The 16,502-nt window shown below is 41.7% G+C and overlaps 1 protein-coding gene across 5 annotated transcripts in view; it reads right to left on the bottom strand.

Moving 5' to 3' along the window:
* Nucleotides 1-16,502, bottom strand: part of DYRK4 (dual specificity tyrosine phosphorylation regulated kinase 4) — a 52,459-nt gene that overhangs the window by 17,051 nt on the left and 18,906 nt on the right. For 3 of the 5 annotated variants that reach the window (XM_045466888.1, XM_045466891.1, XM_045466887.1), the window contains 7 exons: nucleotides 11,504-11,584; nucleotides 10,650-10,766; nucleotides 9,777-9,915; nucleotides 8,557-8,717; nucleotides 5,016-5,152; nucleotides 4,536-4,676; nucleotides 2,543-2,681 (listed from right to left, as the gene is read on the bottom strand). In XM_045466888.1, the coding sequence (XP_045322844.1) occupies nucleotides 2,543-2,681; nucleotides 4,536-4,676; nucleotides 5,016-5,152; nucleotides 8,557-8,717; nucleotides 9,777-9,915; nucleotides 10,650-10,766; nucleotides 11,504-11,584 (915 nt within the window). The remainder of the gene's footprint in view (nucleotides 1-2,542; nucleotides 2,682-4,535; nucleotides 4,677-5,015; nucleotides 5,153-8,556; nucleotides 8,718-9,776; nucleotides 9,916-10,649; nucleotides 10,767-11,503; nucleotides 11,585-16,502) is intronic. The other 2 variants (XM_045466889.1, XM_045466890.1) reach the window with 2 other exon arrangements.

The following is a 16,502-nucleotide window of genomic DNA, read 5'->3' as shown; positions in this document are numbered from 1 at the left end:
GCTCTACACACTCTGTTTACCTGAATGCCTGCCATCTTCTGGGACCCAGTTCAAAATGTGACCACCTCCAAGTGGGCCTCCTCCCATGCCTTCTCCAAACACCATGTTCTCCCCATTCCTCTGACTTCCTATTCAATTTGTGGTCTGCACCTCTTGTTTGGACTCAGTATTTGCTGCTTTGAAGTATTTCTTTTGCATAGATTTTGTCTCTTTCTGCATATACAATGTGTAATTCCTGAACACTGTGGTTTATTTTTCTCTCCTTGGCACCTGGTTCTATCCCTTGCTTGCATAAGGTCTCAGAAATATCACTGACAATTTAATGTTTCCATTAAGTGCTCCACCAACATACTGATATGTCAGTAATGGACCAAAAAAAAGGGCAATAATTTAATTCGAGTTGTGATTCTTTTGCTAACTTCGGGGGCAATGTGAAACCAACATCCCAGGAGAGTCATGGTTAAGCAAGCAGAGGTACTACCTAAAGGCTAGAAGATTAAAGTCCCAGTCATGGCTTCATGGATCTCAATATCAGATGGATTGACGATTATGAATATCAGATGAATTGCTTGCTTACTGAGTTCCTTAACTTTATTGCTATGGCATAGCAGGCTTGGTCTAAAGCCTCTGGCACCACAAATTAAGAAAGTACAAACTTAGTCCATAATATCTTTTCTAGACAATATCTATATAACTTGAAGAATTCAATCAGCAAGTGTTTAAGAAGCAGACATTTCCAGTGTGTCTGCATCCCAATGGAAAGTCTCCTTAACTAAATGGGGCAGGCCTTCCTACCATATTGACAGAAACAGCTCTATAGAAGGGATGGATGCATCACAGGTCATTGAAACTAACCTTTGAGTACATAAGAATTAACTCCCTGATTCTTGATCTACACACATCAAGCACTCTCCTGGTTGCATGTGTACTTTTCTACTGGGCACATATATTCTAGGTTACTATTTCTCAAGTAAACCTATTATGTCATGTCAATTTCCTTAGTAAGAGTCAGTACCCTAAGCCCAAAGACCATGGATGTTGTAACCCTTTGAAGCTGCAAAACTTGAATATGGAGAATAAATCAATGTATCACTATCCTGTGAGACTCGACCAGTAACCCCTGAAAGAACAACCCTATCTTGTCAATATTTAATTTTAAAAATATCTCACATTTACCTGATGAGTTTCTCCAAAGAATTAAAGATAGAACTGCTTTATGATCCACTAATTGCACTACTGTGTATTTACCCCCAAAATACAAAAACACTAATTCAAAGGGATACATGCACCCCTATGTTTATAGCAGCATCATTCACAACAGTCAAATTATGGAAGCTGAGTGGATAAAGAAGATGTGTATATATAAGCAATACAATATTATTCAGCTATAAAAAAGAATGAAATCTTGCCATTTGCAACAACATAGATGGAACTAGAAAGTAAAATGCTAAGTGAAATAAGTCAGTTAGAGAAAGACATATATCATATGATTTCACTCATATGTGGAATTTACGAAACAAAACTAATGAGCAAAGGGAAAGGAGAGAGAGAGAGAGAGAGAGAGAGAGAGACCAAGAAACAGGCTGTTAACTATAGAGAACATACTGAAGGTTACCAGAGAGGAGGTGGAGGGGGATGGGTGAAATAGGGGATGGGGATTAAAGAGCACAATTATCATGATAAGCACTGAGTAATATATAGAATTGTTGAATCAATACATTGTATATTTGAAACTAATATACCACTGTATGTTAACTATACTGGAATTAAAATTAAAAACTCAAAAATTTTTGGGGTGGGTGAGGAGAAGGGAATGAGGAAATGTTAAGGGATATTTAAATATTTGTGAGGGTCATGCTGTTTCTGGAACCAGTTCCTGACCCCACATTTTCACACTCTTATACCTTTCCCCTAGCTACCTGTACTCCTCCAGTTTGCAATCATTAATTCTCCTAACAAGCATTAATTTGTTGCCTACCATTATTATTGTCAGGTACCATGTCAGAGCCTGGGAATAAAATGGTGAGAAGACATGGTCTCTGACCTTGGGGGAGCTTGCAGTCAGTGGAAGATAAAGAAACCATTCCTACATAGCAACCAGTGCAATAGTAGAGCTAAGTACAGAATGCCAGCAGGACCTGTGAGAAGGGCACATCCTTTTGGAATGGAGGAAGTGGTCAGAGATTTGCTGTACCCTTAAGACCACTTCAGAGTAGAAGGGACAGAGTCAGGATTTAGTACAGCAGTGCTCCATCTCTCTGCATAAAACATCTCTGTACACCCTTAAGCCTTTCATAGGAAAGCCTTCAGACCTTCCTGTTCCTTCCTGTCTCGGTGATGCCACATCTCTCTGCGTTGCCTTGATACCTGTCCCTTAATCTTTACTGCATCATTCTTGGTTTACATAACGTATAAACATAACTGCTTGGCTTTCACCCTGAAACCTTGGCCAAACAGCTTCCCAGTTTCCACTGGAGAATAGAACAGGGAAGTTTCTGAGGGTGGGAAACAGCTCCCTTGACAGGACAGAGCTTGTACTCACAGGCTTGAGATCACAGTGAATGATTTTCTCTACATAAAGCATTTGCAAACACTTCAAAACAGAGAGGGTGAAGCGCCGAACTATTGACAGACTGAAGCCTTGAAAGCTATTATTCTTCATCAGCTCATACAAGTTGATTCTGGAAAAGAGAGAGAGTGATGTGTATGTATCAGTGCAAAAGGTATAATACTTACTTTGAACCCGCAAACCATCCCATATCACTTGATTTCCCTCTGGTAGTAGGCAAGTCTCAGACCAGGAGGCAAGACTTTTGTGTCGTATAACCTCAATTTTCCCTTTGATACATGGTGGATCCAATGTGAAGCCCAACTGTGCTGGCCTCTCTGATGTCCCCTTGTTTCTTATGTGGCAAGGTCATTAAACCACTTTGTTACACATGTGGGTGTTAAAAGGTTGGACCAAACTTCTGAAATATTCATAGCTTCTTAGGCCCTTGGAAGGGACCTAGAAAGTCCAACACCCAACAAAGTGGCCACTCCTGCCCCAAATTGACAAGGCTATCTAAAGACATCAGGTTCCTGACAAGTAAGGGAAAAAGAGAGTGGGCAGATGGGGGCTGAGGCAAAATGGAGAAGCCCGACCCTATCTAAAGTGAGCCTGGCTGCTTGGTCCCATCTGACAGGGTTTACTTTTGCTAGATTACCCTAAAGTTTTTAGACAGGCAGAAGCCTGCACTACTGTATGGAAGTCTGCTCTATTATATGAAATATCCTGACTTACAAATGTTGGAAACAAATGCAAAGCATTTTAACAAGAAAAGCGTATCCACGGCTGCTAGTTTGTGACTCTGCAAACCTCAGTGATTTGGGGAGAGGTGGGAAAGAAAGGACATGATCCAGAAACAACTCTGCATCAACTTCTTCCTAGTTTCCAATCTTCCATTCCTAAGCCTTCTCTAACACTGGCAGTATTTAGGAAGCTGTTCATTCTTGAGGGGTACAGAGAAGATGTGAAGCTCCAGCCTCATCCTGACTGGCTGTGTGACCCTGGGAAACTCCCAGCCCCTTTGGTCTTTGGATTCTCCCTCTGCACACCTGCCTCTCCCGACCTCTCAGGGCTCTTTTAAGAACAATGGCATCTAACTGTGTACTGTGCCTTTCTAGGCAGCCTGGCTTGTCCATTTTGACGCATGGAAGATAACTCATCTCTGCCTACTGGAAAGCAGAGCACGTTCTGCACTCATCAGAGATGTTGAGAAGGGTGTCATCCTTCCTTCTGACTCAAATTTAGCTGGTTCCCAGAATTTCACTGACAGCAATGGTGTCCTGGGAGCCCCAGGCTACCAGCTCAGTGAATCCCATAACACTGGGCCTCTGAGAGCCTACCCCAATTATCCCCCTTTGCTAAATGCACTCTGGGTTTCTGGTTTTGTTCAGATTGTGAAATACGGTCTTCTCAGAGAGAAAGTAATCAAACTAGCATGCCCTTCCAATTAGCACACCCTTCCAGTTCCAATATTCAGCAAGGTGATGCCAGTCTATTTCAGTCAGGTTCTGTTCCCTGCCCCAAAATATCTGCTTGTATCCTTATTTTCTCAAAATCATAGTTCTTTCCCTATGCTGAGAAGCTAGCTGCCTGTCCCCTTGGTTTCCAACCACTGCACCACAGGATTATAAAGCCAGTGAGTGGAGACATGGACGAGGACAGTCCCTTTCAACATATCTAAGTTTCAGTCTTGAGGGCAGAGACCTTGTATTGGTTATGTCACCCAGTTTGTCACCCAGAGCTTGTGCAGCACAGCCTGGGTATGCTGGCAGTTGACAAGCATGACTGAGGGATAGGGTGAGATGGGTAGCTTTAGGTCCAGCTCTTTGCTCCTTGGCTTTCTAGATAACTGAGTGGCCATTGTGTCCACTCTAGTCATTAAATATTCACACCCAGAAAAACCTAGTGTTCTGACCTCAAAGTTTTTCTTCTGTCAATTTAAGCAACTTTTCAAAAGAAAATGAATTAAAGAGGAAAAGCAGCTGACCCCAAGAGTTCAAAGGTGATGCAGAGATGATTGCGAAAATAGAAAAAGTCTTTCATGTGCACCACATTGTAGGTGTTGTCTTTGTCCTTCCTTCTGAGAGCCTCCAGGATCTTCAGCTCCACCAGTGCCTGGTGGTGAAATCTGAAGGGGTCAGGGAGTGGCAGGGAGGGCAGACAATGGGGAGAGAGGACACAGTGTTATGTCATGCTGCAGCAGTAAGCCCCTTTCCCGAGCCTCTCCCCATCTCCCCAGCAAGACTGTCCAGAGGGGCAGAAAGCACTAAAAGCTCCACACTCTTGCCCCCTCTTTGCCCCATCGTGGAATCAGATAGGTAGAGAGAGAAAGAGGAAAAAGATGAGGAAGATCAGAAGAAAAGGCAGAGTCAGGAAGGGTTGGCATTATGAAGGGGCCAGAGTCATGCAGGCAACCCCCCACCCCCACCCCCGCCCACCATGGTCTATGCCATCTGCCAAGCCACACCTCTTCTTGTTCCTGATGATCTTCAAGGCCACCAACTCATTATTTTTGTGATCCAAGCACTTGGCCACCTGTCCAAAGGACCCTTTCCCGATCATCTCCAAAACCTCATAGCGGTAGGCAATGTGGTCATGCAGGACCTGCAGAAGCCAGGCCAGAGTGAGGAACAGAGCCATAAACTCTGGGACTTCCCTCACACTGGGGCCCCTGAGTCAGCTAAGGGCTGACTCCTAGAGGGAACTTTCTGAACTGCCAGGCATTGGTGCAACTCCCACCCTCCTCTCATTGCTGCTGCAGTGGTTAGGTTGTTGCCTAGATCCCAGGCTCCACATGTGGTGCCAGGAAAATCCCACAGATTCTATCTGTCATCCAAAGAACATTGGATGGTCTTCAGAAAACTTGGGTTCTAGTCCCAGTCCTGCTACCACCTCTAGTTTTCCACATGTGTGGAAACCCATAAAGCAAGAGGATTAAAGAAAGTGTCTCTAAGGTCGCTTCCAGTTTAGACATTTCCTGATTCTTGAATGCAGTTGAGCAGCAGCTTCAGTGTGGAGGAAGTTCTCTTTCTTTCCCCTGATGTGTCTCCACCAATCAGAGAAGGCTTCGTGTCTGCTCTGCCTCCTTCTGGTAAGATCTGGTTCTCCTCTTGACTCATCCAGATTTAATTCTAACTTGGAGTTAGCAGTACAGAACTAGACTCTTTCTCAACTAAGAGGAGGAGCATTTTCCAAGACCCAGAATCACCCATGTCCCTTCATGGGCTGCAAACTAGAGAACAGGTATTTATTCACAGCAACAGGAAACCTTCAATTAAAAAGACTTTATCTGTGTGTTTTCAGACAAGTCACTTACTCTGAGCTGAGTGCCCTCATCTGTAACTGAAGGTTCTGGATAAGAACCTCTAAGGCTCACTCTGGAAAATAGTATGGAGGTTCTTCAAAAAATTAAAAATAGGACTACCCAATGACCCAGCAATTGCACTACTAGGTATTTATCCAAGGGATACAGGTGTGCTGTTTTGAAGGGGCACATGCATCCCAATGTTTATAGCAGTGCTATTGACAATAGGCATGTATGGAAAAAGCCTAAATGTCCATCAACAGATGAATGGATAAAGAAGATGTGGTACACACACACACACACACACACACACACAATGGAGTATTTCTTGGCAATCAAAAAAGAATGAAATCTTGCCATTTGCAACTACATGGATGGAACTAGAGGGTATTATGTTAAGTGAAATTAGTCAGAAAAGGACAAATATCATATGTCTTCACTCATATGAGGAATTTAAGATACAAAATAGATGAACATAAGGGAAGGGAAGCAAAAATAATATAAAAACAGAGAGGTGGACAAAACATAAGAGACTCTTAAATATAGAGAACAAACAGAGGGCTGTTGGAGGGGTTGTGGGAGGGGGAATGGCTAAATGGGTAAGGGGCATTAAGGAATCTACTCCTGAAATCATTGTTGCACTATATGCTAACTAACTTGGATGTAAATTTAAAAATTTATTTATTTATTTATTTATTTATTTATTTATTTATTATTTATAAAAAAGAACTTCTAAGGCTCTGAGAATCCCTGATTCCTAGTTTTACATCCATGAATTTGGGACAGGTGAAAGACAAATGTTTGTGTACAAGTTCTCAGGATGTGCTTGTGATTCTGTGGTGGTGATTTGTTCATACAGCAGGAATCAAGATCATGAATACGAACAGGTACAACTTTACTAATATGTGGAAGTGGACTACTCCACCTATAAAGGTCTGTCATAAAAATGTACAGGGAAAGGGAAAAGGACAGGTTCTGCACATGCTGGTGTAAAGGTATTTGGTATATATTTTATACAGGCCACCAGTTTGGATATATCATAATTATTTGTCTACATGTCAACTTTGACAATGATTGTCATCACTTGAGGCCAAGGATCAAGTTGTACTCATTTTTATTGTTCCCTTCATATTTCCAGAGTCTAGCAGATGCCCCAGCATGGTAGTTTCTCTCTCAATAAATAACAATTAACACTTGCTGACAGAATAGAAATGAGAATGCAGTGGGCTGCTTGTTTGGGAATTTGGCTCAGTGAATTGTCTATTTGTATGTGCAGAATGTAATGAAGATGGAGATTTTGAGTGTACAGTGAGCATATGTTATCCCCCTTCCTGCCTCCACCAGTAACATAGCTGCCTAAGATTTAAGACTGAGGAACTGAGTTTCAGTGAATTAACTTAAAGGTAGTGCTGGCATTGCTGGGGAATTTCCCAGAGATTCTATGCCCGGGTAGGAGGGTGGGCAGGGAAGGGGTTAAGGATATCTGGGTGAATTGGAGGTAAGGTTTACATTGGTGATTCTTGACCAAGGATCCATTATTAACCTATCCCTCTTTGAAACTTTGTGTATGTTCAGGGTGCCTCTTCTGGGATGAGGACTGATAGCTTTTGTCAGACTCCTAAAGGGATCCTTTGCCTAAAAATGTTAGGCCTCTATCTAGGGCACTAGATAGAGGATGTGTGCTAGAAACTCTAAATTCATCCTTTTCAGAGTGTGGCCCAAGAACCAGCAGCATGGACATCACCTGGCAGATTTTGAGAAAGGCAAAATCTCAGGTCCCATCCCACACCTGCTGGATAAGAGCCCACATTTTTAACAAGATCCCTAGGTAATTTGTATACATAGTAAAGTTTGAGAAACACAGCTCTAAATACTCTTAAGAAGTATGTCTCTTCTATGAAGCCTCACAGACCAATCTTGTCTCCTTTAAATGTAAATGAGTTGTGAGAAAATGACCAGAGAAGGAAATTCCCAGCAGCCCAAAAACCTAATGGACTAAGTATCACACACATCTGGACATCTTTGGAAGTGGACATTTCTTTCCAAAGCAAAAGAGACACTTTTCACCGCCCAGATTTCACCTTCAGGCTGGTAAGAGGCACTGTCCTGAGGAATTCTCAGATACAATCAGAAAGGAGGAGAGATTCATCTTTGCTAGGATCCATCTTTGGAAAACTGAAGAAAGTTGAGCATTAGGGACCAGGGGCTACAGTGACAAGAACTTTTTTTTTTTTTTTTTTTTTTTGGTTGTGAGTAAATGGCAATTAAAATAAAATTGAAAGAGGTCCATGTGTGGACTTGTATGGAAGACCCAAAAAAGAGAATGCTGGGAAGAATGCATCTTATTCCATGGAGTCTGGCCTTTCCAATGGGTCCAGGTTTGTGCACAAGAAGAGCTTGTGGGAATTTGCCAAGGATGCAAATCTGTTACCCCAAATACTCTTGGAGAAATCAGTATTGTTAGCAGAGTAGTTGTTATATTAATTGCATGTTTTCCCATTTTTAAACATGGCATGTTCCCATTTCCCATTTTTAAACATGGCATTTCTTTGGTTTAGAACCTACTAGAATCCTTCAGGATGCCTAGTCCAAGGTATATTGGCACCAAATGCTATAAAATACCCCACACTTTTTTCCTTTCCAGATTACTTCTTGTCCCCAAGCCCTAGGCCCCTGGAGATACCATGATCTACTCCCCTGTCACCTTCATATAGGAGCCATGTTCATCATCAAAACTCGTTTTGCTGAACTCAGGAGTCACGTGGAGCTTCTTTGCTTCCAGCCCCAGGAACCACAGCTCCGTGTAGCCCAGGATCTCACTTTGTTCATAAGAAGACAGCTGGTTCTTAAAAAACTTTAGGGCCTCTGTGTGAAAGACACTATCATTGTCAGTTGAGGCAACAAGGGGATTTTCCCAGAGGGCTGATGATGGCACCCCTTCCAGCTATGAGTCAGTCACTCTTTTCCTCAACTAGATGGCTTACTAAGGATCATGTGTCTTTAATCTCACAGGATAAAAATGTAAAGGGTAAATGCTAAGGTGTCATATTCATTTCAACAAATCAGGAGGGAAACACAAGGGAAGGGAAAGGGAGAATTTAGACCTCAAAAAGCTAGGAGTTGCAGCAGCATGGTAAAAATTCCAGACATAAACCTAGTGTCAATAATAGTATGTAGTTATGGCAGCAGTTTCCAAGTTAATATGGTTTGGGGCTACACAGATGGTTTATCCTGGGAGGGTTTGCAAACTATAATGACTTCAAGGATCTGACAGGTAGTTTAAATGCAACTTTAAAGGGGCCCAGGAGATATTCCCACTCAAATCTGCAGCTAAGTCAATGAGTACCTCCAACTACAAGGAAGGAATGTGTGTTCACTCTTCTCTAACCCTCACTGATTGCCAGACCCCATCAGGTGTTTGGTGTTTGGTCTGAGGGCAGGTGGGGTAGGAGAGGGAACTGCTGGAAGGAAAAAAGACATGAGAGAGAAAACCTGTGTGAAGGGCAGTCATGTGAAAGCTGAAAATGGCATATTCTTAGCTCAGAAGACAGAACCATGACCTAAGAGCACTAGGAGCAGATATCAGCTCTGTAAAGGCAGAACTAGCTCAGAACTGAAGTGATGTGGTCATGGATGGTTCCCGAGATTGTTTAAGAAGAAGGACAATAATTTCAAAGCTGCAAGTAAAGAGCTCTAAGCATTGGATAGTGTCGGCATAGTGGATATTGGTTCTCCTCCTTTGAATTCTAATAGAGGATGAATCTATGAACCTTGTGAGAAGTCAGGCTCCTGGCCAAAAACTGATGTGTGATTTTTCTGGCCCAACACCTGGAAGCTTAGCCCTCCCCACCCAGTTCATCTTGTGACACCTTGGCCATCTAGAACCAGCCCCCACTATACTCTGCTACCACTCCAGAGACATACCTGCTGCTGTCAGAGGCACCTTGTGCTTTCTTAGTGGTTTCTCCTCTGGCTTGGGATCTTGGGTTTTAATGCTTGAATGGAAAGGCATTTCTGAAGTCTTGAGCTCAGAAGCTGACATCTGATTGTGAGTCTGATTCTCCTGTCCAGACAAAGAGACTTGAAATAAAGGACTGCTTAGACTTCTCCGAGGTGTCACAAATCATTTATCAGACCAAGGACACCCACATCCAGCCAGACTCTTCTCCTTCCTTCCCATGGAGAAAATGGTAATTATGAGACATTAGGTTTTCTCAATCTTCCTCTCAAAGGAATCAATCTCATGATTCTCTGTGAGGCCCATGCACATTACCATGTGTAGTTGACTACTCCAGTGACATCTTACTGCAGGAAGAAATGGAATAGTTTTGTTGTTGTTGTTGTTGTTGTTTTACTGCTGCTCTGGAGAAGGCCAGTTCCTAACTAGATAAAGTGACTTGACCAAGGGCACAAACACGTGAACTTACGTGTCTATAATACCTCTTTAACTTGGCACTTTCTCACATCTCATTTGGCCCTTACATAAAAAAAGGGGACACTGGAGGAAAACAATTATTCTGTATTCTTCTACCATTTGTACATCAGACATTTCATTCTTCCTTTTCACAAAGAATCCTCATGACAATCCTATAGAGAGCCCATTTTGATTAAAGAAGGTCAGTGATTTATTCGATAAGGTTTGCATTCATTGTAAGGGGTGAGAACAGGACTAGAGCCCAAATATTCAGGTGCCATTGTGCTTTCCCCACCATCCTAGGCCTTCATAAACTTGGTTGTAGACTGAAGTCACATCTTTAACCTGCCTGCTCAGGGCCAGGTCCATTGCCCTGTACTTACCTGATACATCAAGGGTGGCTTTAGCAAGATTTTGTTGCTGATGTGTGGGAGGTTAACCATGTTCTTCTTCCCCTTGGTATCCACAAAAGGGAGTGAAGTAATGCTGGTGTTTGTATTCTATATAAGAAGGAAGTGGATAAGGTACAAACGCCTCAGGCAAGAAACCTATGTCTTCAGGGAGTCATTTCTCCCAGGTTTCCCACCAGAGCAAGAATGAGCCTAAACCAAATACAGGCCTAAATCTATTTTCAAAGCTCTTGTAGAGAAAATAGAGTGGAAAGCATATGGGCTGTGGGTTTGAATCCCTTCTCCACCACGTACAGATGTAGACCTTGAATGGGTGACACAACTCTTCCTTTAAGTTTTAGTTATCTCTTCACTACCATGGGGACAAAAATGGGATCTACCTCATAAGGGTTTTGTGAGGTAAATGAGGCAACTCATGTAGAGTATTCCATAAGTGTTAGCCATTATTATCATCATTTCAATATCTTACCACCATAATATGGGGCAGTTCTTCCTGCTATATAATTTACATCTTCCTTGGTACAATATAAGCTCCCACCTCCTCTGCATTATTGATTTGACCTCACTTGGACCCCTGTCCCCATGCATTGACTGACTGATTTATTGATTATGAGAGGTAGTCTATCTATCTATCTATCTATCTATCTAGTGAATAGCAACATTTAAAACTGTGTGGAGATGAGGCAATGGTGATGTGGATAGAGCATATGCATCATATTATGCTGAGGTGACCAAAAATGCCTCTGAAAAGCTACCCTGTAGCTGGGAAGCTATCCTACCTATCCTCATCCTTCCCTAGAGAAAACACACTAAGTATCACTTCCTACCTTAGGCAAGAGTCGAGTCATTCTGAGGTTCTTGATCTTGGGAGGTGGCTTCTGGACTTGAACCAAAGGCTTACACTCAACCTAGATCAAGTACAACAGTATTGGAATAGTGCTTAGCATGCTATTACCTCAAGCTGTTGAGACATATGTTTTGCTTCATTATCACAATCAAGATACACTTGAAGCCAGCTCTCCTGACCCCAAAGCTAGGAAGAGCTAAGAGAGGCTCAAGAAGTACTGAATGAATGTACGAATGAATGCATATAGAAACAAATGTTCTTTCTCACAGTGCTTATCCTGGATTGAATTTTACTATGGTTTTCATACTTTTTTTAAAAATCCATAGAAGCCTTTCTTCAAATAAAATCTTAATTAGGCACCCTGGACAGGGGAAGAAGTAAAAGCTGAGCTGTTCTTTCTACAGAGAAGGAAATGCCCATAGTCTTGCCAAGGGACTCTTTATGCCCTCAGAGTGGCTCTGAAGGTGCCCTAGTGGAACCCACTAGAATACAGAAGACCAGCCTGAACACCAGTGATTGATCAGAAGAGACTTCACATCTAGAAAGGGGTCTGGAGGAAAAAGACCAAAACAGCAGAGCTGTGTCCCCCAAAGGGTGGCAAGCACACAAGGAAAGTGTGTGACATAATTGTATATAATACAAGATAACAGTTATCTAATGGTTATGCATTTACTTTAGTATCCACGTAAAAACTATAGCACATTAAACCTGCAATTTTGTAGTTGTTACTATGTAAAATGATATTAAACTTTAAGGCAAAGACAAAAACAAAAACAAAGTGTGAGTGTTATGGAGATATGGCAAAACCAAGAAGGTGGCACTGAAATGACTCAAGTTTGGCAAAAACAGGCTACAGTTTGAATCTAGGTTCTGCTCTTTGAAGCAGAACTCATGGATTCCCTCCTTCCAGCCCTCTCTTAGGGAACTGAATGACACTTACCCAAAGCTGAGACAAGCTGGTGCCAGATCCACTTCTATAAAATTTGGTATACTGGCCACATTGAAGTAGGAACTGGGTATAGTACTTTAATATCATCCAGCATAGCTAAGCACTCTACAGAGCTATAATGAAGGGAACCATTTAGAATAGTACATCTTGACCTCCTAGAATAGGGACATGCTCTGAGGGAGAATGGGCTGCATAGAGCATGTCTCATAGCCTTACACCAAACTAATTTGATTCGTTAACATATACTAATGCAGGATTTGATTGTCTATTGAAAAGGCAATGATGCTATCTGAGAAAATACTGCAGTCACAAATCTCAGAGTCCCAACTTCTCATCAAATAAGTTTGTGGGACTAAAACTTATAACAATCACCAACAATGACAAGCTAGCATTGAGAATAAGTTGGGGAGACTGGACAGAAAAAAATATATTAACAAAATACAACTAAATACCAAACAAAGGGCATGAAGATTGAGTGTCAACAAAGAAGGAAGAGATCACTGTAAATAAAGTCTTCCCAGGTGGATGTGAGGAGGCTTTGTGGAAAGGGTGTCGCTTGGCCTGGGCTTTAACTGGGAGGAAGGGTAGAGAGCATGTTCATTAGGTGAGACAATATCTGGGAATGCTCTGAGGGTTTCCACTGCTCATGCTGGGTAAGCTGGAGCAGAGGGTACACTGGATTGTGGAAGGCACTGAATGCTAAGGTAAGATATGTGATCTTTATCTAATGGGCAATAGTGAATCACTGACAGTTTGTAAGGCTGGGAGTTACATATGCAGAGCAGTATTTCAGAAAGACCCGACCCTTCTAGCAGCAATGTGGCATAAAAGAACGATCAGACAAACTCTGAAATCAGACCTTAGTTTTAAATCCCAGCTCCACTACTGATTAGTTGTTTAACCTGGGGCAAGTTATTAACCTTTTTTTTCATGTAATATGGAGATAATAACAGTACCATCTTCCTAGGGTTGTTGTAAGTATTAAATGAGTTCATATGCATAAAGTGCTTAAACCAGTGCCTTGTATAAGCCAACGGTAAGTGTGTGCTAGACCTCATTCTCCTCTTTTGTAAAATGAAGAGTGATTTTGGTTATTTCTCATGAAACAAGAAAATCATGGACTTAGAAATGATGGAGAATGAGCAAGATGATGCTGAACTTAAAATGGTTAAAGGAATTGAAGATGTTTAACATGAGAGAAGATAAAATAAAATATCTGGGAGGTTAACAATTCTGATACTGCCATCATATACACTGGAATCAGATGACTAAATAAATGGACTACAGATGACAGGAACCAGGTTTCCCAATGTTGGACTGGAATTTATAGATAATCAAGATCAACATCAACATTATCACTATGTGATAATAGATTAGAGTTGGAGACATAAGTAGGAACTCATGTTTAACTCAATGTACATACAAATGGTTACACATAGTTATATTTATAAATATGTGTATATGCAAGGGTTAATACATGTGCGTGTGTGTGCGTGTGTGTGTGCGCACACACACACACGCACACACATTTCTTTGTTTTATTAGCTTGAGAGGTCCTAAAAGAAATAACACCCCAGTAGAAACAAGGGAACCTAACACTCACAGCTTAGTTTTTAATACCATTCTCCAGTAAAGGGAACCAAGCTCCTTACAGAAATGATTGGTTCTAGGACTGAAAAAATGTACAAGATGAGCCTGGAGTATCTTCTAGTGACATAAAGTAAGGAAGGAGTAAAAAAAAACCACAAAAACAATAACAAAACAAAACAAAAAAAAACACATTGATGAGAGTGTGTCAAAGGGGCATAGGAACCAGCTGAAAAAGTTCCCAATGGCCAAAGCTGGAACAATTGTAGCAACAAAATAGTGTTGGTTTGTAACACAAACTTTAAAGCAAATATCTATGAATCCATACAGATATAAATGAATGATTTAATAAAGAAATTGGCAGAAGAAAAGAAACAAATCTTCCATGCAGAAGAGTACCTAATATATTGTACAGATACTCCACCACAAAGGGTGGGAGCACAACTCCCCACTTCTTAAGCTGTGCATAGTGGCTAGTTTCCCAAAAGTATAACAAGGAAAGAAGAGAACAAAAGCAACTTTACAGGAGAAACCAGACAAACACTACCTCAGCCAGGTAATCTAGTCAACATCAGCAACCATGAAGCATGTAGATAGTAGGTGTCATTGATATAATTTGATGAAATGGCATTTTGCTTTAGTGGTCTTCTTCCCAAAGCCTACAACCCCAATCACATCATGAGAAAAACAGACAAATTATGATAGAAAGGCAACCCACAATATACGTGGCCAGTATTCCTCAAAACTGGCAAGGTCATTGAAAACAACCAAAGTCTGAGAAACTATCACAGCCAAGAGAAGCTTAAGGGGACATGACAGTGAACTGTAATGTGACATCCTGCGTAGGAACATGGAGTGGATAAAGGACATTAAGTGACAATTAAGGAAATCTGCCTAAAGTGTGGAGTTTAGTTAAAAATGTATCGCTGTCAGTTCATTATTGTAACTAAAATACCACACAAATACAAGATTTTTAATAGTAGGGGAAACTGGGTGTGGGGTATGGAGTGGTATAAGGGAACTCTGTAGTAGCTTCTCAGCTTTTCTGCAAGTCTAAAACTGATCTTAAATAAGTATATTAATAAAACAAACAAAACCCCTGAGGGGAGGGGTGATATCAGAAGGGCTATTGCTTATGACTCAGTATGAACTTGCTCTACGTGATCTGAAGCATGGAATGAGGTCAAAGTGTGGGATTTATAGAGAGGTAGTTTCGAGTTCAATAAAAAGAAGGATTTTCTAGAGCTTAAATGGAACGGGAGTTCTTATGAGGTAGTGAGTTCTCCATCACTGGAAGTGCCAAGTCCACCTAATGAGCACCTGTGAGAAATGTGCATGGACTCGATGAGTAGGCAAGATGTAACCTCCAAAGTCCTATCTGTCTCAAGACTCATTCAAGTGACCCCTAGGAGTGCATCTTGAGTGCACCCGTCATCCTCTCATGGAACCAACGTTGAGGACCATCGTATAGAACAATGTTTCCCAACTTTGTCATACCACACCACACATAAAAAATTATATTTGTGTGACACTCTGGGGCAAAAAGAGGGGGCAGCTCATAGACAGACGCTACCAACACAGGGTTCCAGCTGCCTCAGGCTCATCTGCCCTGAGGGCTGCTGATCTCTACAACTGTGCACACCTCTACCAGTGTGTCCCACAAGTTTACAAACTTTCTGCTTGTTTGTCTCCAGCAGCTTCCTCAAGAGACACACGATGGCCCATAACAACATTTCATTCTATCGTGGTATCCCCAGGAGGCAGGAAGAAGAGGGTGTGATCTCCCATATTCACAGTGGCAAAGCAGAATTTTTCCTTTAAGACCATGAGCTTTGTGGCACTGTTCTATGATCCCTGACTAACCTCTGAGCCAATGTAACAGGAATCTCTAACAGTCATGAGATCTATCTCCAAATTTAGCGTTCTCAGTGTAAAAAATGTTTTATTCACAGGGTACATAGCATAGGCAGTGACTCCTATGTTGTCTAAAACCTGGGCACTGGCCCAAAGCTAGAGAAGCCTCTGGAGGAGCCAGGAGATAAAAAGACAAGTTATCTGAGGATGCCACCAGGGCCCTTTCACGGCTTCTTTTTATGAGCATCACTGTTTTTGGAGGCCTTCTCAAAAGCCAGGATTGAACTATGAAGCTCCTCTATTTTCCAAATTTCTTATACAAACATGTACTGCTTTTATAATTTAAAAATACCGTTATTTAAAAACAATATTATAACAAAGAACTCTAAATGGTTCATTGAAACACTAGCGGGGAAAGGCAGTGACAATGGCAGGGGGCACTCTTTCCGTGAGAGCCTGAAACAGAATCAGACCTGAGAAGACACTGTCAAGGAACCTGGACTCAGAGCCTCAGAGCATGGACACCACACTGTACAGATCAAAAGAAGGGAGGAGAACCCCCGTGTTCACAAGTGGGCTCAAGTTGCTA

Source organism: Leopardus geoffroyi, chromosome B4 (assembly GCF_018350155.1).
Source record: "Leopardus geoffroyi isolate Oge1 chromosome B4, O.geoffroyi_Oge1_pat1.0, whole genome shotgun sequence".
Taxonomy (NCBI): Eukaryota; Metazoa; Chordata; class Mammalia; order Carnivora; family Felidae; genus Leopardus; species Leopardus geoffroyi.
The sequence above is the reverse complement of the archived record's forward strand: the minus strand, read 5'-3'. Positions and strand labels throughout refer to the sequence as shown.